Below are 24,201 nucleotides of genomic sequence, written 5' to 3' on the forward strand. Positions count from 1 at the left end.
CCTTTACAATAACTTAAAGGTAGGGAACCCATTTGATTTCATCTTACACGTGGGATCAGTTACATCCTACAACACTGTGTATTTACCTCAATATCTAGCCCCAAGACTATAAGCAGATAAGCACCTTTTGACTATTTATCCTCCAAAATCTACTAAATGCTCTGAAAGCTGGAAGGGCGCATATGTATGCAGTACAAAGAAGAGGGATGCAAGAAGGCACAGCATAAACACGGGGTAAGGAGGTGACATACCAAAATAGAATTATCCAGCAAGACCTCCTGCAGGAGATAAAAATGACAGATCTGTGAGGAAGGGACAACTAGATTTAATAACAGCACATCAGGGCCTACTTCAAGTTCCCCCTTCTATTAGGTTACTCTTTATGTTACCAGCCTGGTATATAACACAAATCTGGCCCAAAGAATCTTCTATGCTATTTAGAAGGATTATAAGACGACTCCAAATTGCAGCTTTAGATTTTGTAAAAGTTCAAGCTGGAAACACATCCATGTATTTAAGGCGTGTGTTTATAACTGAAAGCAATAGAAAAGCATGAAGATGCACATAAATGTCCAAAAGCCCATCTGTGTGCAAGACAAAGCTTGGGTGTTTTCATGTATTTCCATTTATTTCAAGTGAAAACCTATGCGCCTAAAACATGTGGTGTGTTCCTAGAGAACGAAAATATAATATTCTCTTAAACCTTTTTTTGGTTCTATTTTCACAAGTTTTAATGCCAATTCAAATAAGAAATAAAGCAGTGCTCAATTACAAATTCTATGCACTGTACAAGATGTTTAAGCAAACTCAGCAGCTGCACTGAAACTTTATTTGTCACACTGATTGATATAGTCAAATCAACAGTAAAGGCTTATCAAATCTCAATTGTGTTCCCTAATGCCACTAAGCTACCCATCCTAAGATACTATTATTTAGAAAAAATTCACATTTCAAAAAGGGTGACCCATCAGAGCTTTAAAATAAAGGGAAAGGAGAAAAGTTAATGTATATTAATCAGTACTAATTGGTCTCTACATGAGAACACTTACACACAAAGTTGGCACCAAGCTGGACAGGTTAACATGCTTAGGGGCAAACATATGCAGCTGTTGTAAGCAGGAGATGCCCTGGGCCTGAACCAAGCAGTCTGGATTCTCTTGCATCATTGAGCAAGCCAACAAGCAGTAGTTCCTTTGTGATGCCACCAATTCCCCATTCCCTATAGAAGTACACAAAAATAATAAAAGCATTTATAGACATAGTTCAAAGGGATAGAAGTACCTGTAATAAAATAATAAAAAATAAAAATATACAAGAAAAACGAGCAGCTAATTAATAAAGGCTAGAGAAAACAACAAAAGGCATACTTCCAGTCAAAATCAGGTAAAAATTTAAAACAAGAGTGGTGGTTCTAACAGTATATTTGTTACTGTAAAATAATTTTCTTCTTGTCCATTGAAGGACACAGGGATTCAGAAATTCAGTCTGGTTTTACTGGTGGCTACAGGAGTTTGGGACAATGGCGAACAGAAACAATGTAAGCTAGCCTCTGAGTAACTCCTCCTCTACCCAGCATACTTCAGTGTTTTAAGAAAGCGCTAAACAGGGAAAACAAAAACAGAGGGGTGGACTCAATTTTTTATTTTATTTTTTTAAGTACGAAAAATAGGAATTTTTTACTCACCGTGAAATCCTTTTTGCTGAAGTTCATTGACAGACAGCACTTTTAATCTTGACCTTAGGGTTATATCGCCACCTTGAGGAGAGGACTAAGCAGAACATGTAAAAAACAGCAAAACTGCACAGTACCGCCCAGGGAGCGGTCCTACTGGCTATAACCCCTCTGCTTCCAGCAGCTCAGTTCGTCAAGAAGCGGTACAAACATAAATAGGAGGGGTGGGTGCTGTGTCCGTCAATGAACTTCAGAGAAAAGGATTTTACATTGAGTACAAAAATCCTATTTTCTTTCGTTCATTGATGGACACAGCACCTTTAATCTTGACGTTAGGGACGCCCCCAAGCAGTGTCATAAACGAGAGGTGGGAACAGAAAGAAAATAAATTCCACCCATAACAACAAGAACTCCTCAACAGAGGAGTTGCAACCTTAAACGGCCACCTGCAAAACTTTGCGGCCGAAGCATGTATCCGAAGATGCGTTTACATCAACCTTGTAATATTTTGTGAAAGTGTGAACTGATGACCAGGTTGCTGCCTTACACACCTGGGAAATGGACGCTTGATGTTGGAAAGCCCAGAGAGGTACCAATTGCCCTGGTAGAATGTGCCGTGACAGGAAAGGAGGTCGCGCGACCCCCTTATTGCATAAGCCTGAACCACAATCTGTTTGACCCACCTAGAAATGGTGGCTGATGAGACCGCCAGGCCCTTCTTCGGACCAGCCACCGATACAGAGTCTGACCTCCAAAAAGGAGCTGTAGCAGACAGATACACCCGCAGAGCCCGGACCACATCCAAAGAATGCAAAGCAACCTCTAAGGGATGTGACGGCCGAGGACATAAGGATGGAAGCACAATGTCCTCACTTAGATGAAAGGCCGAAACAACCTTCGGGAGAAACGAAGGCTGTGGGCGCAGCACCGCCTTATCCTTGTGGAAGACCAAGTAGGGAGACTTGCATGACAAGTCTGCCAACTCAGAAACCCTTCTCGCATATGTAATAGCCACTAGAAAGTCTACTTTCTGAGAGAACGTCAATAAGGGGATCTCCCTAATGTTTTCAAAAGGCGGTTTCTGAAGCAATGAGAGCACCGGATTTAAATCCCACGTAGGCAGCGGTGGTCGTACCGGAGGGGCCACATGTCGAACCCCCTGAACAAACATACTCACCAATGAATGAGTCGCCAAAGGTCGCTGAAAAAAAGACAGACAAAGCTGATATCTGCCCTTTAATGGTTCTTAATACAAGTTTCTGATCCATTCCTCACTGCAAAAACAGCAGGATGCTGAAAACTGAATATGTATGCGGGCGCCACCCCATCTCCTCACATATGGAGACGTAGGCCTTCCACGTATATTGATAAATCTTCCGAGAAGACTTCCGTGCCCTCGGCATAGTGGAGATTACCGAATCCAACAGTCCTCGGTCCCTTAGCACCTGGCTTTCAACAGCCATGCCATTAAAACCAGAGACGGTAAAGCAGGATGAAGTACTGAAGGATTCCCGCATCGGCCTCCACCACCATTCTGACTATGTCGGCGTACCAAGGACGTCAAGGCCAAACTGGTGCAATCAGAATCACCGGAATCCCTTCGGCCTCCACTCTGCGGAAGCAGACGGGGTAGGAGCCTGAGAGGGGGGAAGGCATAAATCAGCCGATAATGCCCCCGTGGAGCCACCAACACAGCTGCATGTCCGCCCAGGAGTCTCTTGACCTGGCTACAAACTTCCGTACCTTCCGATTGAGCCGAGAGGCCAAGAGATCCACATCTGGTGTGCCTCACCTTAGGCAAATGAGCCGAAATACATGCGGATGCAGCGACCAATCCCCCTGGTCCAACAGCTGGCGAATTAGGTAGTCCTCCTGCCAGCTTTCTATGCCCAGAAAGTATACAGCTGACAGAGCCGGCACGTGCCATTATGCCCACTGTGGAACGTGAGCGACCTCCAGAGCTGAAGCCAAGCTCCTTGTCCCTCCTTGATGGTTGACATACACCACCACCGTGGCGTTTTCCGACTGGACGCCTTTGGCCCCTGCAGCCTCTGTGACCATGTGGAGAGGCACCGCCTGATCTCCCAAAGCTCCAGTACAATGATCGGCAGGCGGGATTCTTCTTGCGTCCAGAGACCCTGGGCCGACTGTATGCCCAAACTCTCCCCCAGCCAGTCAGGCTGGAGTCCGTTGTGATCACCGTCCAATGAAGAGGAAGGAACGACTTCCTGGACCGAAGAGCTGGAGGCCTCATCCACCAGAGAAGGGAATCCCTTACTAGCTGGCTCACCTGAATTTGACAATCCAGGGATGTCGGAGAAATGTCCCATTTGGACAGGATCTCTTTCTGCAAGACACGAGTGTGGAATTGAGCATACGGTACCGCCTAAAAAGTGGCTACCAAGAGAACCAGGACTCGCATGCAAAAACGTAGCAATGACCACCTGTGGGACACCAATAACTTCACCGCAGCTTGAAGAGTCTGCAGCTTGTCTTAAGGTAAAAGACTCTCCCCTCTGAGGAGTCCAGAGCCAAGCCCAGGTACTCCAGGCGTCGAGTCGGAACCAACACTGACTTCTGGGAGGTTCAATACCCAACCAAACTCCCGGAAAGTTTGTATGGTGATCGCCACATAATCCCTTCATTCTGAGGTGGAGCTCTCAGTAGGAGGTCATTCAAGTAAACCACAATTGCGATTCCTCGTTGTCTTAGCAATGCCAGAATTGGGGTTAGCACCTTGGTGAAGACCCTTGATGCCGACGCCAGGCCAAAAGAGCTAGAAATTGGTAGTGCTCGTCCCCAACCACAAATCACAGAAACCTCTGATGCTTGACGCATATACATGCAAGTATGCTGTCCAGGGATGCCAGGAAATCCCCCTGATGGAGTGCAGAGACCACGGGGCAAACTGATTCCATCCTGAACCTGCGTACTTTCACAAAGCTGTTGAGGGCCTTGAGATGCAGGACCGGATGGACCCCTTCCTTCTTCGGGACTACAAACAGATTGGAGTAGAATCCCTGAAACCTTTCCAGCGGCGTCACAGGCACCATCACCCCACGCAGCAGAAGGTCCTGTACTGCCCCGAACAGGGCTTCCAGACAAGACGGAAGAAGATGAAGGTTGGAGGGAAAAAATCTGTTTGGTGGACAAGAAAGAAACTCTCTTGTATCCTGATGAAACCAGTTTGCAGATCCACTGGTAGGAAAGTAGGGAGGGCCACCGAGCTGCAAACTCCCAAAGGCGACCCCCAACTCGAGAATCGGGCGGGGGCAAAACTTCATGCGGCAACAGATTTGACTGGGAACGCCTACCTCCTGACCCGTGCGGACGAAAAATCTATTTCTGAGCGGAAAAGGAGGGCCCCTGTCTACAGCCTGGCTCCTTACCCTACCAGCACTAGACGCCTTCAAGGCCCTATCAAGTTGAATCTTGTAGATGTAAGGGCCCTCAGAAGAGTTTTGTCTGCAAAAGTCCCAAAAGCTCGCCCCCATTAAAGGGAGCGAGAACCACAGCAGGACTGTCCTCTGTGTACATTTGTGAAAGAATGTTGCACTGCATAGAAGTTATCAACTAAACCCAACATGAAATGAGGTCTCATGTATAGTAATCACAAAAACAGGGAGCTGGTGCTGATGAGGATGTCAGGTGGCCAGAAGTAACCAAATCACTGCAGATGAGCAATGAAAACAAACTGAAAACCCTTTGTGGTGCTTCAGAAGCAGTGGCAGCAGCAGAATGGTGTTTGCTTTAGAATAAATGGCAGGAAAAAGAGCACTAAAACACACACATGAAGCACGTCCAGTTCAGCAGGGTCCAGGTACGACCTCCAAAGCGATTACTGAGAAAATGCAATGCAATGCAATGCAGAGACCAGCTCAACCAGTGGCGTAAAAAGGAAAGTTGACTGAAGTCACGGAGAAAAAAATACCAGCAGTGTAGCAAAAAATCTTGTTTGAAGATCCCAGAGGAAAAGTACGACTAGGCAAAAAACTTAGGAGGTTGGGTGCCTTTTCTGTAGTGCTCAAAGAAAAGGCACCCAACCTAATATAGTAGCAAAAAACTGAGGCATACTGGATAAGAGAAGGGGTCAAACAGGGGATGGATTTCAACTGTTCTATTTGCCAGTGTCCCAAACTCCTGTAGGCATCAGTATAACCCAAGAGTTTGTGAATTCCTGTGTCCCTGATGGGCAATGGAAATGTATGTACTTTAGCACTTTGAACTATAACATTCATATTCACTGAACAGACAAATCAATAATTATTTGTTGATGGGAGTGAAAACTGTTTTTCTAAAGCCACAACCCTGTCAGGTTTTGGTGTGGTTTGTATTCCTGCTGGAGAGCTTTACCATCTATATTTGTCCAGGTGATCATAGAACTGAAGGTGAGAGAGCATTTGTTCAATTAAGAAAAATGTGCTTGCTTTAAATAAAAACCTTGTGGGCCGGGGGGGGTTCCAGAAGCCTGGCCAAATAAAAACTTCCATCCATCAAGACAGATCCGCTGTGTTCTGCACCAGTAGCTAAGGCATGCCCCCCTAGCATCTATGGAACAAGTGCTCTACCTCTATAAACACAACCATGCAGTATGCTGTCCCCCCCTTGTCCTTAGATGCTGGGAACAAGCCCAGTTATTCTCATGTCCTAGACTCTGAACAAGATATTTATGATCTGTCTGCGCAAGTTTTCTGGCCAGGCTTTGGGGAAGCCACCCTTGGCCTGCTGGAGTCTTATTTAAAGGCAGCTAGGATAAACCATGTTTTATAAAATACTGGGGTCATTTTAAATGTAAAAACAATGGTTAAATAACCCTTTAACTATTAACTTCTCTGTATAAAAAAAAGATTACTTTAGATATAGTTAGTAGCTAAATGAAAAACTTTAAAAACACTATGTAGTTCCATAAACAATAGCGTAAGCTGGCTACCTTCATAACCTCCCCATCCTACTTGACAGACTACAGAAAATATTCTCCAGCTTGCAGCTACACCCCATACCCCATAGAGCAGAACACTGTAAATGACTAGAAACAGAGATCAGTTGCTGGAGTTTTTGGAGAGGAATGCTGTCCTATTTTTGCCTGATATAGGTATCTAACTGCTCAACAGTATTGATATTTTCAATTGGTGTAAAGTCTGGAAAGCAGGCAGGCCAATTAAAGGGGAGGGCCAGCTAAATTAATTTTTTTTAAATGTCAGCAGCTTCAAACACTGTAGCTGCTGACTTTTAATAAGCGCACTTGCCTGTCCAGGGTGCCCGCAATGAAGGCCGCCCGAGGCCAACCCGTCCCTCACCAAAGCTAATAAAGGGTCTGGAGGATATTAGTTCTGAGGAAAGGTTGTAAGCACTGAACTTAAACGCTTGAGAGGGGATATGATTTCAATTTACACATAGCATACTGGTGACCCCACAATAGGGCTAAAACTTTTTCACGAAAGGGAGTTTAACAAGACTCTTGGCCACTCATTAAAATGAGAAGAAAAGCGGTTTAACCTTAAACTACGTAGAGGGTTCCTTACTGTAAAAGCATATAGAATTCCCTTCCACGGGCGGTGGTCTCAGTGGGGAGCATCGATAGTTTCAAGAAATTATTAGATAATTTGGAGATTTTAAATGAGCACATGAATTTTTTGCTGAAGATTATATTATATATAAATAATAGTCTGATCATACTAGCAGTGATGAGATATAGCAGCTGAGGGGAGAGCATGGGTGAAAGTATAGGAATTTTCACATGAAAATTACCTTGGAGTTCTGGTCCCAGGATGTTCAGAAGAGCACTCAGACAGCGTCCAAGACTTCGATGTACCTCTGCATGTGATGGCGATGTTGTTAACAGCGCAGTTAAGAGAAGGGTAAGTGTGGGCTCTATGTGAACATAGTACAGTGGTCCTGAGGAATCAATGATGATAGACAAAGAATGCAGGGCCCAGGTCTGTAAAGGAATACATTAATTGATATTTACAAGAAAACAGTAATGTTTTAGTTTTTTTTTTTGCATGCATTTACCCATAGTGATGGTTAAGACCCCTTTCACACTGAGCTGCCCCAGGCATCAGCAGTAAAGCGGTGCTATTTTTAGCGCCACTTTACCAACATTTTAGCAGCGCTATTTGGCTGCTAGTGGGGGCGGTTTTACCCCCCCCCCCCGCTACTGGCCGAAAAGGGGTTAAATCTGCCCGCAAAATGCTGCTGCAGCGGCGCTTTGCCGGCGTTATGCAGCACTGCCCAATTGTTTTCAATGGGCAGGAGCAGTGGAAGAGTGGCGGAAGAGTTGTGTATTCACTGCTCCTCCACCGCTGCAATTTGCGACTTTTTGTGACGCCTTGCCAGCACAAGTGCTTTCACACTGGGTTTGCAGCTGAGGCTTTTTTCAGGGGCTATTTTTAGCACTGTAGCACCTGAAAAACGCCTCCAGTGTGAAAGGGGTCTAACAAATCATGTTCAACATCCATGCAGTATCATTCAACATTACAGTATTGCTCTATTTCCTCTGAAAATTCCTTCTGAGCTACAGAAATCTTTCCTAATACTTATGTTATGTGACAGGAAATCGCATACTGTCCATCCAGCTATTACATTCCATAAATCCTTTGTTAATTGTCTATGTGCAAACTTCTGTTATTGCTTATTACAATGTAACCACCCCCAACTGCCTAGTTTACTTGTATTCTGCCAGTTCAGGAGTTGTGTTTCCATTAAAAGAATCAGAATTTGTTCCAAAAAGGAAATCAAATCACAAGTGTTCCAATCTGTTTGCAAACCTCTAACTGCTAAGCATCACAAAGGAGTACCCTACTGTATGCAAAGATAGCTGATTAACATAGGCTTCTGCAGTACATTGTTTTTTGAAAATGTAAAGGAGAAAATAGAGATATTGTAAGAAAAAAATCTGACTAACGTATGTTGGCAGTTCAAAGCAGAACTACAAGTTGCCCACGCGGGGCAAATAGCAGGTTTCTCTTTTTGGCTGTTCCAACCAGCTGCACAAAATCATCTTCATTCTGATCTCTCAAATTGGTCTGCTTATCTAGGAAAAGGGACATAACCTGAACTTCCTGGTATGGGGAAAAATGTAAAGCACACCCCTTTCTTCCACATAAATTGTGGGTGTGATAAAATTGCACAGTGAGGGAGGCTTACAACCTACATACAGAGTGCAGAGATCAGAAGTATGTAATGTACAGAAATGGATAGCACATAGGGGTTCATTAATTGAACAAACTGAAGTTAGAAGCAGATTGGCTACCATGCACAGCTGTACCAGATTTTTTCACGCTCCAGTTTTAGCACATCTCCTCCGAAGAGTGCAGGGGGTCAGGTGTATATAATGTACACAGTGCAGGGGTTACAAGTTTTGATTAGAAAAAGTGCGGCTCAGTGTAACCCAAGTAAAGTATATTTTGTCCTCCAGAACATGCCTTACTGTGAGCCCTAACACAAGCCCCTCACAGCAGTCCGAGAACAGTAACTCTATTTTGCTTCAAGACTGTTGTATTGCACAATAACAAGTGACTGCAGAGTAGGCAAACCTAAATGTCTGCCAACCTATCATCTGCCAAACATCTTACCGTAGTTTCTATTGGTCACTGTGCCATGCTTACAGTCTTGTCTGGATAATAGTTTTAAAGCAGGCAGCAGGCGAAGGGGAGGAGATCACTAGCAGCACACGGATTGGCAAGCCTGGAATACTGTGGCAGCACTGCGATGTGAAAGAACTGGGCAAAGGGAGGTGTAGGCAACCAAAGCCAGGTCCCAGTACTGACCCAATGGAGCCCAGGCCTGGTATAGGAGGACAGCCTGTCCTATCTGCTGCCTTGCCCAGCATTGTCATATGGGGACAGAGAAAGACTTCTCTTCTGTGTAAGCTCAGTGTTGGGAACAGAACAGAGAGGTGGTAAAGGAAAGAGAAGAATAAAAGGCTGCTGGCGCATCATCAAACCCTTCCAAAGCTATAACTTGGAGTTTAGCAGAATGGTGCACCTTAAACCCTATCCTCAGTATTTTTTTCTGAGGTTTTGAGTTCCTGAGATTTGAAATCCAACCTGACAAAATATTAGGATTTTTTTCTACAGCTTACCTGTAAAATCCTTTTCTTGGATTAAATCACAGGACACAGAGCAGCCATAATAACTAACTGGGTCATACGCCACCTATAGATGAATGGACACTAGCAAACCAAAAAGACAGGAAGTCATCATCACCTATATAAACCCTCCTACACAGGAAGTACCCCAGTTTTGTAGCAAGCAATTAACTTCCCAGACAAGAAGGGTATGGATCTCTGTGTCCCGTGATGTAATACAAGAAAAGGATTTTACAGGCAAGCTGTAGAAAAAATCCTAACTTCTTTATCGTACATCACAGGACACAGATGTCAGAGGTGGGCTCAGCCCTTCCTTTTCTGAGCTGGCCGCTCAGCTGTCGGCTAATTGCCAGCTCCTATCCATCCACAGCTACTCACCTGTTGATGATATCCTGCTTGTCAGTCTTGCCTACTTAAGCCGTCCAACCCAGAGGATCTCTGCCTCACCTTGGTCAACATCACTGAGACTGTCTCCTGCGTTTCTGTTAAAGACTTGCTTGGTTGACTTTACTTCTGGCTCTAGATCCCGCTTGCTGTCCTACTATGCCCATCTCCGACTCGCTGACATTTTGCTTGTCTGACTATCCATTCCGGTTCCTGAACTGGCTGTTTTGACTAGATTTATTCTGTTTACCTTTTTTTCTTTTTTTTTTTTTTTAAATTAAACTAGTGTGATGTAAATGTACTTCTGTCTCAGTCTGATTCATGGTTTCTGACAACAGAGCAGCCATAACTAACTGGGACGTCCCTAAGCAATGCTTTTGAGGGTAGGGAACCAATTATGAAAAAGGAACACCATCTGAACCACAGAATCTATGTTGCTGCCTGCAATACATTGTGTCCAAATACAACATCCTCCTCAGTCCTAACATTAACTTGATAAACCCTAGTGAATGTATGCACAGCAGATCGGGTAGCAGCCTTACAAATCTGAGCCATTGATGCTTGATTATGAACTGCCCATGAGGCACTTAGTCTCCTGGTAGAGTGTGTCTTTACTGGATAAGGCGGGACCTTACCCCTTAATCCATACGCCTGAACAATCACTTAGTGGATCCATCGGGAAATAGTCGACTTAGATGCTGCCTGTCCCATCTTGGGACCTTCTTGCAATACAAACAGAACATCTGTCTTCTGTATCTGAACCAACATTTTCAGATAGACCCCCGATAGCTCATACTACATCAAGAGAATGAAATAATTTCTCCTCTGTAGACTGGATTCGGAAAAAATGGAAGGCAGAATGACATCTAGATTAAGATGAAAACTGGACACTACCTTAGGCAAAAATTCTGGTTATGGCTGCAAAACAACCCTATCCTGGTGCAAGATCAAATAAGGTTCTCAACAGGACAGAGCCACCAACTGAACCCCCCTGGCCTACATCACTACCACCAAAAAAACTAATTTTCTTGTTAAGAGGACCAGAGGAATCTGCCGAATAGGCTCAAAAGGCTACTTCTGTAAAACCCCCAGGACTAAATTTAAATCTCAGGGCACAGAGGCTGCCTGACCACTGGAAGCACACAAATCATCCTCTGCACAAACGTTCACACTAAGGAGTGAGAAGCAACAAGCCTCTGAAAGAAAATTGTTAAGGCTGAAATTTGACCCTTAACTTGTACTTAAGGCCAGATTCATATCAACTCCTTTTTGAAGAAAAGCTAGAATCCTCCCAATGACATATCTTTGGGGGTGCCACCTCCTGGCCTCACACCAGGCAATATAGGATTTCCAGACTCTAAAGTAGATACTCCTAGAGACTGGCTTTCTAGCATTCAACATGGTAGACAATACTGGCCCAGAAATACCCCGGTCTTTTAAAATCCTGGTTTCAACAGCCAAACCGTTACATTTAGGGACCGTAAAGCAGGATGGAATATTGGACCCAGCGAGAGCAGATCCGAACGGAGTGGAAGAACCCATGGGTTTCCCACCACCAATCTTACAATCTGTGCGTACCAAGTCCTTTTGGGCTAGGCTGGAGCTACTAGAATCACTGTCTTTCTCTCTTCCTGGATCCTGTGCAGTAGCCTTGGCAACAACCGGATTGGAGGGAAGGCATACATTAGGGGTGCAACAGATCAAAAAACTCATGGATCGGAACGTTCCTCGGATCAGAGTCACGGATCGGATCAGCAAATAATAATTGAATTTGCAAAAACCTGTGAAAATTCAACCACCATATAGTCCCCACTGTAATATCCACAAACTCCCCACTGTAATATACATCTCCCCCACTGTAATATCCTCGTCATCTCCCCCACTGTAATATTGGCTGAGCATGGCTGGGTATCGCCGAGTATGGCTGGGTATGGCAGGGTATTGGCAGGGTATTGGCAGGGTATTGAGGGATGGCTGTGACTGCAATTGTCACAGAGCAGCGCTGTGGGCACTACAGATGCAGCCCACAGTGCTGCTGCCATCCGATCTCTCCCCTTCACTGTACAGATCTGTACACAGAGGGGAGAGAGGAACTGGCGTCATCAGGACGCCGGTTTGTTTACAAGTGATCTCTCCATCATTTGACGGAGCGATCACATTGTAAACGGCCGACGGGTGCACCAAGATGGTCGCCGCTCCGGAACTAGGCCAAAGCCGCGGTCTTTCCTAAGGTCAAGACCGCTGAGAGCTCCGCAGATGGCAGCGTGTGCTGATCCTCACGGGGATGACCCGCTCAGATCACAGATCGGTGACGATCCGTTGCACCCCTAGCATACATCAGGAAAAATGATCCCACGGAATTACCAAGGTATCTGCCCCTAATGCAAGCGGGTCCCTGGTTCTGGACACAAAACTGTTTAATTTCCTGCTGAACCTGGACATCAGGAGGTCTACATCCAGAACCCCCCATCGGCGGCAGATCGATGCAAAGATATCAGGATTTAGGGATCACTCCCCTGGAAACGTCTCCTGGCGACTCTGAAAGTCGGCCTACCAATTCTCCGATCCCAAACAAACACCGCTGATAAGAATGGAACAAATCTTTCTGCCCAGGTCAGCATGCAATCCACCTCCTTCTGGGCTGTCTGACTCCTGGTGCCTCCCTGGTGATTTATACATGCTACAGTTATGGCATTGCCCGACTGGACCCTCACAGGACATCCCAGTAATCTGGAAGTCCAGAAGCTTAGGGCCAAGCGAGCTGTCAGAATCTCCAAAGCGTTGATGGGTAAGCTCTTCTCTCTCCAGGAACACCCTCTCTGGATGGGGGGCAGTCTTAGAAGAGGCCACTGTCCACCATCACCACCCTCCAGACCACAGGTATAAAGGACTTTTCCAGATTCTTGGTTATCATCCACCAACTAAGACTCACGCACTTTCAGCCAAAGAGACATGTGCCAGTCCAGAGCCTGGACCGTCTTGTTCCAGACACAATGTTATTCTGTAGTGGAATTGTGCATAAGGGACTGCTTCAAATGAAGACACTATCTTCCTCAGTTGCCTCATACACAGACAAATGGAGGGATATCTTTTCCCTTTTATGTCCTGGACGAGGTTTTTCATGGCTCTGACCTTCCATGATGGCAAAAATACCTTTGCCTTTAAAACGTCTAATATTAGCCCCAGATACACTAGGCGTTGAACCCGCTGCAGGGTCGATTTTGACCAGTCCAGAACCTAACCCAGATGTTCCAAGAATTGAACCGCCCGGGTTACATTCTGCCTTAGGTCTGGAACTGTTTGATCAATAATAGATCATCCAGGTATCCTTCAACTGATATTCCCTGAGATCTTAGAACTGCCAATACTGGAGCCAGTACCTTTGTGAATACATGAAGTGCCGCGCCACAAACTGAAAATGTTGGTTGCCTACTGCGAATCGCAGAAATCTTTGATGGGATCTGAAGATTGGCACATGTAGGTAGGCGTCCTTGATGTCTATGGATGCCAAAAATTCCTTTCAGTGCAAGGAGGCTATGACTGAATAAATGGACTCCATCCGGAAAGAGGGAATGTCTAGAAACCAATTCAGAGCTTTGAGATCCAGAATAGTCCTTACATCTCCAATCGGCTTTGGTACAATGAAAAGATTTGAGTAAAAGTCCTCAAACCTCTCATTGGCTGGAACCTCTGAAATCACTCCCTGTGACCTTAGATGATCTATAGCCTGACGAAAATACTTTTTCCGGATCTATGGTGACGTTGGACCTTAAGAACTGGGGGGGGAGCCCCCCGGAATTCTATTTTGTACCCCTGAGACACCGCAGAAATAACCCTTGTCTCGGATCACTTCTTCCCAGGCGTTTGAGAACGATAATATCCGAGTGAGTGGGGGGCGCCCCTTTATAAGGAGGGCTTGGGACTGGATTTAGGAGGTCTCTGGGCCCAGGACTTTTTCTGCCCTTGACCTTGAGACTTTCCTCTAGACCTGGATGGCTGAGGCTGTTGAAACTGCCTGAAATTGGAAGTGCTGGGTACTGAAGCACTAGACACCTTAAAAGGAAGGTTGTCTATTCCTCTTCTTAACTGGTAGATGTTACCCCCTGAAATCTTCTGGATATATTTATCCAGATCCTTTCCGAATAGCCGCTACCCATGAAAAGGGGAAACCAGCTAATAAACTTTTGCAGGGTAATTCCGCAAACAGGTTTTTTTTAACCAAAGAATCCTGTGCATATGTACTGATTGCAGGGCCAACTGGGACATCTGTTGTATGGAATCCTTAAGAGCATCTACTGCGAAACATAAGGCATGAGGTAACTCTGCCAAGTCCTCAGCATATAACCCCTGATAGGGGACGTTCTTAGCTACCTGCTTCACCTGGTCCTTTAGAGACTGACAGATACCTACCTATAGCTGCCACAGCCGGTTGTGCAGCAGACCCAGCAATAGCAAATTAAGCTTTTAATAAAAACTCCAATTTCTTGCCTGCTGCATCTTTAAACACCTGGGCATTATCTACAGGACAGGTAAGATTCTTATTCACAGAAGAAATAGCAGCGTTATTATTTTTTTATTATTATTATTCAAGATTTATATAGCGCCAGCAATTTACGCAGCGCTTTACAATATAAAAGGGAGACAATACAGTTACAATACAATTAAATACAAGAGGATTAAGAGGACCCTGCTCAGAAGAGCTTACAATCTAAAAGGGTGGGGCAGGTGGTACAGAAGGTTATAACTGTTGGGAATGAGTCTATGGAAGTGGTAGGAGATTAGTTTGAGACGTGATAGGCTTCCCTGAATAGATGAGTTTTCAGGGATCGTCTGAAGGTAGCAAGAGTAGGGGATAGCCGGACCGGTGGAGGTAGCGAGTTCCAGAGGATTGGAGAGGCTCTGGAGAAATCCTGGAGACGAGTGTGGGAGGAGGAGACGAGAGAGCTTGAGAGTAGGAGGTCTTGAGAAGAGCGGACTGGACGGTTTGGGTGATATTTGGAGACAAGATTGGTGATGTAGCTCGGGGCAGAGTTGTGAATGGCTTTGTATGTGGTGGTTAGTATTTTGAATTTAATTCGCTGGGTGATTGGGAGCCAGTGTAGGGATTGGAGGAGAGGGTTGGCAGACACTGAGCGGTTGGTAAGGTGGATAAGTCTGGCAGCAGCATTCATGACAGACTGAAGAGGAGATAGCCTATGGAGAGGCAGGCCAATGAGAAGGGAGTTGCAATAGTCAAGGCGAGAGATAACAAGGGAGTGAATGAGGATCTTGGTAGTTTCATTTGTTAAAAAGGGGCGAATTTTAGAGATGTTACGGAGGTGAAATCTACAAACTTTTGACAACGATTGGACTTGGGGCTGAAATGACAAGTCAGAGTCTAGGGTTACACCGAGTACCCTGGCGTGAGGGGAGGGCCTGATGGTTGCATTGTTGATTTTGATGGAAAAGTCATGGAGGGGGGCATGTGCTGGGGGGATTATTAATAGCTCAGTTTTAGAGAGGTTTAGTTTAAGGAAATGGTGTGACATCTATGCTGATATGTCAGTAAGCAGGTTAGTAATGCGAGAGGATACTGAAGGAGTGAGGTGAGGAGTAGACAGATAGATTTGGGTGTCGTCGGCGTATAAGTGGTATTGGAAGCCGTGGGCGGTTATCAGGTGACCAAGGGAGGAGGTATAAATAGAGAAGAGAAGGGGTCCAAGAACAGAGCCTTGGGGGACCCCCACAGAAAGGGGCAATGGAGAGGAGGATACAAAGTTGTAGGTGACACTGAAGGAGCGCTGTGATAGATAGGCAGAGAACCAGGAAAGCGCAGAATCTCGGAGGCCAAGGGAATGTAGTTTATTGAGGAGGAGCGGGTGGTCAACAGTATCAAAGGCAGCAGAGAGGTCAAGTAGTAGGAGTATGGAGTACTGGCTGTTGGTTTTAGCAGTTAGTAGATCGTTAGTGAGTTTTAGTAAGGCAGTTTCCGTGGAGTGCTGAGAGCGAAAGCCAGACTGTAATGGGTCAAGAAGGTTATTTTCACAGAGGTAGGAGCTAAGGCGGTTGTAGACTAAGCGTTCTAGAAGTTTAGAGGTGAATGGGAGCAATGAGATAGGTCTTAAGTTGTTCAGGTTGGTGGGGTCCAGAGATGGTTTTTTAAGTATGGGGGTGATCTGCGCATGTTTTAGAGGGGAGCGTTCACCAAAGGCATACTCCATTCTGTGGCGGAACTAACCACGTGGGCGCCATGGGGCCCGCAGCCGAGTAGGGCCCGGTGAGTCAGCATATAAGTGAGTGGGCGGCGAGAGAGCCGCTGAGCCACCCAGCTGCGTCTGCTCACACAGTCAGTGTGACTGTACGAGCGCACAGGCAGCTCGGCGGCTCTCTAGCCGCCCACTCACTTATATGCTGTGGCTGGGGGCCCCATATCGGGACGGGAAGCTGCTAGCTGGGAGGCTCGGTGAGTGGACTGGCCAATCAGATGGTGGCGGAGCAGAAAGATTACATTTCTCACCACCCAGCGCCCGCCCTGCATCCTGGCAGTTCCGCCCTCACTCACTGTGCAGGCAGCAGAGAGAGGACATCATCTCTCTACTGCCTGACTCAGACTGGGACACAGGAAGGCACAATCCCCATTCCACGCCTTAGCAGGAAAGTGACAATCTACAACTTGTGGCAGGTGATGTGGCAATTGGACAATCAATCCGCAATGTGTGGCAGGTGACGTGGTAGGTGACGTGGCAGGTGACAATCCCCAATAGGTGGCAGGTGACGTGATGAGCGGACAATCCACAATGGGTGGCAGGTGACGTGGGAATTGGACAATTTGCAACGTGTGGCAGGTGACGTGGCAAGTGGACAATCAGCAACTTATGGCAAGTGACAATCCGCAATGGGTGGCAGATGACGTGGAAAGTGGACAATTTTCAACGTGTGACAGGTGACAAACTGCAACTTGTGGCAAGTGGACAACCCGCAATGTGTGGCACGTGACAGTGGACAATTTGCAGTGTGGCAGGTGACAATCCGCAATAGGTGGCAGGTGACATGGCAAGTGGACAAGCCACAATGGGTGGCAGGTGACGTGGCAAGTGAACAATTTGCAACGTGTGGCAGGTGACGTGGCAAGTGGACAATTTGCAACGTGTGGCAGGTGACGTGGCAAGTGGACAATCCGCAACTTGTGGCAGGTGACAGTGGACAATTTTTACTGGGCCGTTTACAGACCCCCATACAACATTTTACTTTGGGGCCCTGTGATTTCTAGTTATGCCCTGACTCCATTTCTTTATAAACTTTTCCTCCATAGGATACAAAAGTGCAAACCTTTTAGGAGGAATAAAAAGCTTATTAAGGTGATCCCAGTCAGCATACACAATTTGCTCTAGCAATGGAAGCAAGGGAAAAGCCTGTGAACTCTGTGGAGGCCGAAGAGAGCCTAGAGATGAAAAGGCAACCTCAGGGACCTCTACAGGCGGCAATTTAAATCCTGATCAGACCATCTCTGTGAGGAACTGGATTAACAGTCTCTGAGATTGAGAGGCTAAAAACGGTTGTTCAGAATCTGAATCCTCAGAAGTGCAGTCTGTGGCCTGACCTTCCTCCCGGTCATTTACTGCCACTACTTCCACATCTTCTGCCCAATCCTGTTCCAATGCAGGTGGGGGCTCAGGTGAAGGGGATCTATCCCATTTCCTTCCACCTTGGGAAACTGAAGCAATCATACCTGCTATCTTTCCCTCCAGCCCAGCTAGAGCTGATGCCAAGTTGTCCTTTGTAACATAGGTTGAGGCAGAAGCATTAGCTGTTGCTACAATGCCTGACAACCGTAATGGCTAAGACTGGCCAGTTGCCTCAGGCCTTTCAGGAGAGTTAAACACAGCAGATGTAAGGCTAGCATCCTCCAATACTGATGGTGGCACACTTGCGCTCCTTCCTGCTGTGCCTCCCCCACTCCTCTTCTGGGAAGACATGCCTGAGACAAAAAATTTGTGGTAACACAAACCAAACCAGGAACACCTCCTAAATATGCCACTTCCGCCCCTACTGCACATGTCCGGCGTGCACAATCTTACCATGTGCATGCTCGTAGAGTCCCGCACACCTCCCATGTGCGCTCTCTCTGCGCCGCGCGTGCGCATCTGCCATAGCGGCATAAACAGCAACAAAAATGGGCCTCCGAAGGAGCTGCCATGGAGACTATGTGTGCGGGTGGGGGGGGAACCAAGAGCCCCCTGCTGCTGGGTTTAACTAGGCTGGAGCTTCGCCATGAGAGAGCCTACACTGGTCGTGATGTCCCACTCAAAGTAAGATGCTGGGCTTTCTTTTTTTTTTTTTGCAAAAAGATCAAAGCTTAAAAAACACTTGACAATCTTGCCGCAGGACTCCACTTAAAAAAGCTAGACTCCAATCTTCCCCCATCACGGCAGGGTTCTGTCTCTTGGACCTTCAAGGACCGGGTCCCATTTAAGTTTGGGGCCACTCCCTTGGACCTGTAGAGCACCCTGCTGGATTTCCCTTCCAGTGCTTTTCTTGCCCAGCGTCCAGATCCCAGGGGCCAGTGCCCAAAGTATCACATTACAGGCAACACCTCGTAGTCTTCTTAATCGAGGTTCAGGTATCATCCACTTTAGTGTATCACCTTCCGGATGAATCCAATAATATAGTTGATAAATCCTTCAGGATCAGATTCCAGGTCCATTCTGTTAGCTAGATCATGGAAAGCTTCTCCAACCATGACCATCACCTTACAAGACACTGGCGAAAAAAAAATCAGGTACTTCCTGTGTAGGAAGGGTTATAATAGGGTAGGACTTCCTGTCTTTTTGGTTAGCCAGTGTCCATTCCCCTATAGGTGGCATATAACCCAGTTAGTTATTATGGCTGCTCTGTGTCCTGTGATGTAAGATAAATAAATTAACTTTAGTTGGATTTGAGTGCTGGCTCTATTACAGAAAAGCAGAGGTGACAAGTGAGGAAAGTTCAGCAGACATTGTCATACTCTGATAAGGACTGTCATCTGGTACTCCAAAAAGGAAAAGCAGCTGGCACATAGCTCACGTAGCTATGTCCCAAGAGCAAAGGCTGAAAATTGTGCATAACTGTCAAACTCTTTACTCCATAAGCTCTTTTGCTCTAGAAAAAAGCTAGGGAATGTACTATAAAGTCACCCTTGACTCAGACTAGAAACCCTCCTAAAAATGTTCCAAGTTTACATTGATCAGATCAGCACAAATCAACTTTTTGTGAGGTTAGGCCTACTTACCTGAACTTCAGGAGATGTGGTATCTTGAGACAATGAGTGTAGCACCGATACACAAGAGGCTAAGTGCTGGGAAGAGCTAAGCCCTCCAAGATATCTGTGCAAAGAACCCAGGGCTAAAGAATGACTGGTTCTGGCCACCACATCTCTAGCCACCTTCAGTCTGGAAAGCATAAAAAAGAAATATAAAGTAGATTCAAACTGATTGGAAGACTTTGATAGAGTACTGGGCATCAAACAATTACAAAAAAACAATTCCTGTCACATTTGTTATGCTTTTTTGTTGCATCCCAGTGCTGCTGATAACCTTCAATTGTCTATCTACATGCATCTGTAGAAACATTTGACATCCACACAGTTATTTTTCTTTTTAAAAAATATTAGCTCTTTCACTTTATTGCATAAAAGAAGCAGTACAGAATAATAAAGCTGCAATTTCAAACAGGAACATTTTCAGCCAAATCTAGTTCCTTGTCAAGTTAAAAGCAAACAGGCATCACAAACATCTACTATTTATACACCCCCTCATAAATTAACATTAGGAAAAGGAAAAGCAAGTGGACCCAGGACCCATTTCACACTGAAACGCTTTACAGGCACTACAGAGCTAAAAATAGCGACTGCATAGCGCCTGTAAAGCGCTGCTCCTTTCTCTCCAGTGTGAAAGCCTGAGTGCTTTCACACTGATGCGGTGCACTTGCAGGACGTTAAAAAAAAAAAAAAAAAAAACTCCTGCAAGCAGCATCTTTGGAGCGATGAAGGTGCGGTGTATACACTGTTCCTTCACAGCTCCTGCCCATTGAAAGTAATGGGCAGTGTGGCTATACCGCCAGCATATCGCTGCTGCAGCAGCGCTTTGCAGTGGTTTTAACTCTTTCTCAGCCAATAGTGGGGGTAAAAGTGCCCTCTAGCGGCCAAATAGTGCAGCGAAATTTACGGTAAAGCGCCGCTAAAAATAGTAGAGCTTTACTGCCGACGCACCCACTGCCCCAGTGTGAAAGGGGTCTAATGGATAACTTTCATATATGTAATAATGAACAATTGCCTCACACAGCCTAAAAAAATAAATAAAAAATCTATCAACCAAAAGGTGGACCCAAGGGGAACTATTTAATTTTCACCACCCCATAGCACAAAAATGGAGGGCAGACATGATGGGGAACCACCAATCTATCGCCCCTTAAGTTCTGCCTCTTATGCCACGTACATACTTTTTGTTGTCAGAAATTCTGACAGTGTGTAGATATTTTCTATCGGAATTTCCGACACACAAAATTTGAGATCTGGATCTAAATTTTTCCGACTACAAAATCCGTGGGTCGGAAATTCCGATCGTGTGTACACAATTGCAATGCACAAAGTTCTATGCATGCAATCAAGCAGAAGAGCCCCACTGGCTATTGAACTTCAATTTTCCCGGCTTGTCGTACGTCACAACGTTCTCGACGTTCCGAATTTCCAACAACATTGTGTGACCATGTGTATGCAAGTTTGAGCCAACATCCATCAGAAAATGTAAAAAATAAAAATTTGTTCTTCTTTGTTTCTGTTATAAAATTTTGCAAATAAGTAACTTATCTTCATAAATTTTGACCAAAATTTATACTGCTACATTTCTTCGGTAGAAATAACCAAAATCAGTCTGAAAATGGTCTGTGTAAAAGTTAGTGAGAGTCCACAAGCTAACTACCAACCATTGAAAATTGAACACAACTGATGTACTGACGGCGTCTCATTTCTTGAGGCTCTAATATGTCGAGAAAGAATTTTTTTTTCCCCCAAATTACCCCTTTTTGGGAAGTAGACAGTCCAATGTATTTTGTAAGAGGCATGACAAGTTTTTTGAAGTTGTATCTTTTTCACACAATTATTTGGGAAAATTAAATATACATTCTCTCCCCCCCCCCCCCAAAATGTCATATTAACAAGTTATTTCTCACACACGGCATAGGTACACTTGCAAATACACCTGAAACACATTCTGCTACTCGTCCAGAGTATGGAGATACCACATATATGATACTTTTTCACAGCCTGGCCACAGAGAAACGCAACATCCAAGTAGCACCTTATTCACTTTAAGAGCAGGCCTTCTTTTGACACTTTGTTTACAAGTAAAATTCTGTATTTTTGCTAGCAAATGACTTAGAACCCCTTTGGCAGAGGCCCTAGAGAACCAATTTTACACACTAATACATAAATACATTTTAATGAATTTCAAACCAATTTTACACACTAATACATAAATACATTTTAATGAATTTCAATGCACACAGAGACAAGATAATACTCACATTTTTGGCAAAATATTAAATATGGCGACAATCAAACATGTCACGCTTTAAAATTGCACACGCTTGTGAAATGTCGCCAAACTTCGGTATTTGAAAATCTTTATAGGTGATGCTTTATAAGCCTTTATTGGTTACCAGTTTAGAGTGACACAGGAGGTCTGGTGCTAGAATTATTGCACTCGCTCCGACATTCACGGCAATAACTCACGTGTGATGCAATTGGTGTTTGCATATGTGTACGAGACTACCATGTGAATTCGCCTTTGCATGCAAGCACAGGGAGACGGGGGTGCTTTTTCTATTACATCCCTTGTAATAGAAAAAAAAGCATTACCTCTTAAATATGAGATCTGGGGTAAAAAAAAACTCAGATCTCATATTTACACTAAAATGCAATAAAAAAAATAAAAAAATAATAAAAACGTTAAGAGCTATGGGTGGAAGTGACATTTTGACATCGCTTCCGCCCTGCAATGGTATGGAAACGGATGGGGGCCACCTTCCCCTCACTCATCTCCATACCCAGAGAAGGATCCGATCGTCTCCGCCACTGCTGATGGCACCGGTAAGCGGCGGAGGGAACCGGAGAGCGGCAACCCCTCTCCCGTGCGCCGATAAAAAGTGATCTCATACTGAATCCACCGCAGAGACCACTTTAAATCGGTAACTGGACCACTCACTGAAGAAGAGGATACCGGGGGTTATGGTAGCTAGCTGCTGCCATAACGATATCCCTCTTCAAAGTGCCGACATATATCGGCGTGAGCCGGTCCAGAAATGGTTAAAGCCAGCATTATCTTCCCCTTTCCCAGTATAGTGTATCAGAGCCTGTTTTAATACCCTTCCTGTTCAACAGCTATACTCAGAGACCTCCACCCACACATTCAATTAGGTTTATGGACACACTGGCCCCCCACCACGTAAATAATGAACGCTCACATTCATATATTTTTCCTGATGGCACTTGCTTCCTGAATTATCAGTTAAAAGGAGAGAAAATATCTAATGTATTTGTCTCTCCATAAGATGCACCTGACCATAAGACACACCTAGGTTTTAGAAGAGGAACATATGAAAAAAAAAAATTTAAAAAAGAATAATATTCTGAACAACATGGTGTACTAAAATTAATATAAAAATAAAATATAACAGAATAATATTTCTACACTGACAAACAATGTAAGGGGGAACCCTACACTGATCCCCAATGTAACCTTACACTGACCTCAACACAACAGGAGTATTTACATCAACCACCAATGTATTGAGACATTTACACTTACCAGTGATGTAACAGGTGTATTTACAGTAACCGCCCCCCACACCATCTCTCTACTAATCTCTGCATTCTTATCTCATTCTCAGTACAACTCTGCCACTCAAACTCATCATCTGCTAACCTCTGTCCCCCGAACCACTCATCTACCAACTTCTGCACTCCAACCCCTCCTTACCATTCAACTCTGCACACCTCCTCTGTACATCAACCCCCACCCCTTTGATTATCTCTAGATGCCCCCTATGCTCACCTGTATGCCGTTTACATCCTCTAGGTGGGCGGCATGCAGAGGAGAGGGGCATAATTTGCAAAGAATTGCAGCAGTCAGCCTCATTTACATAACAATGCCCGCACAATTTAGATGTGAATGCCGATCCGCTGGGGGTTGATTAACCCCCCTGGTGGTATTCCAGTCTGGCCCGGGGTGAAAATTTTGTACCATTAGCGGTAACCCTGAGCCGGACTCGGGACCGCATTGGTGAATCCAGGGAGAGGTTACTTACCTTGTCCCCTGGATCCAGCGATGTCCACGTATGTCCATGTATCATGGAGCCGAGCTCCATTTCCTGCGAGTGTTGCGACGCACGGGGACAGAGAATAGCATACACACACACACACACACACACACACACACACACACACACACACACACACACACACACACACACTGCATTTTTCAAAAGTTTGTATAACAAAAAAAAAATAAGGATGGAATATTTAAAATATCACATCATTGACTGGGAGCCACTTACTTTTCAAAGCTTGCTTGTGCTAATCCTGACGTGTAAGGAGGTTCAGCCACCACGTGGGAAAGCCTGGCCATGCATTCCACAGCCGCACACCTTAGTCCTGGACTGCTGCTGTCCAGAGCCCCTAGAATTAAGCCCAGACATGGTTTTCGAGCCTCTTCTGGTCCTAAATTGACATGATCTGAGGCCAGATGCTACAAGAGAGAGAAGGAATAGAACAGTAATAATTTCTTGGGTGTCCTTTAGAGGCCACAAAGGCAATTATTCAAAAGCAGTGTGCAAAACATGCATCCTTAAAGTAGATGTAAACCCAATTTATGAAATTTGAGCTGGGCACATATCTTATCTCTCGTTAAAGCACTAGATTGTGTTTCTTTCTCCTGCTCCGTTCTTCTGTTATAAGCATAAGTTCTGACAAGTTCTCTGTCAACTGTGAAAAACCAGCCTGAAAATTTGTGTCAGGACGGGCGCTATAAAGAGATTAGCAAAG

At 45.1% G+C, this 24,201-nt stretch overlaps 1 protein-coding gene across 2 annotated transcripts in view; it reads right to left on the reverse strand.

Moving 5' to 3' along the window:
- The window catches only part of HEATR5A (HEAT repeat containing 5A), a 277,562-nt gene that overhangs the window by 100,824 nt on the left and 152,537 nt on the right, over positions 1-24,201 (reverse strand). The window contains exons 17-21 of one of the 2 annotated variants that reach the window (XM_077464809.1): positions 23,715-23,905; positions 19,393-19,552; positions 7,421-7,610; positions 1,050-1,219; positions 252-278 (exon numbers count right to left, since the gene is read on the reverse strand). In XM_077464809.1, coding sequence (XP_077320935.1) covers positions 252-278; positions 1,050-1,219; positions 7,421-7,610; positions 19,393-19,552; positions 23,715-23,905 — 738 coding nt within the window. The remainder of the gene's footprint in view (positions 1-251; positions 279-1,049; positions 1,220-7,420; positions 7,611-19,392; positions 19,553-23,714; positions 23,906-24,201) is intronic. The other variant, XM_077464810.1, reaches the window with a different exon arrangement.

Source organism: Lithobates pipiens, unplaced genomic scaffold (genome assembly GCF_037356315.1).
Source record: "Lithobates pipiens isolate NorthernLeopardFrog02 unplaced genomic scaffold, aLitPip1_a1.2 Scaffold_30, whole genome shotgun sequence".
Taxonomy (NCBI): domain Eukaryota; kingdom Metazoa; phylum Chordata; class Amphibia; order Anura; family Ranidae; genus Lithobates; species Lithobates pipiens.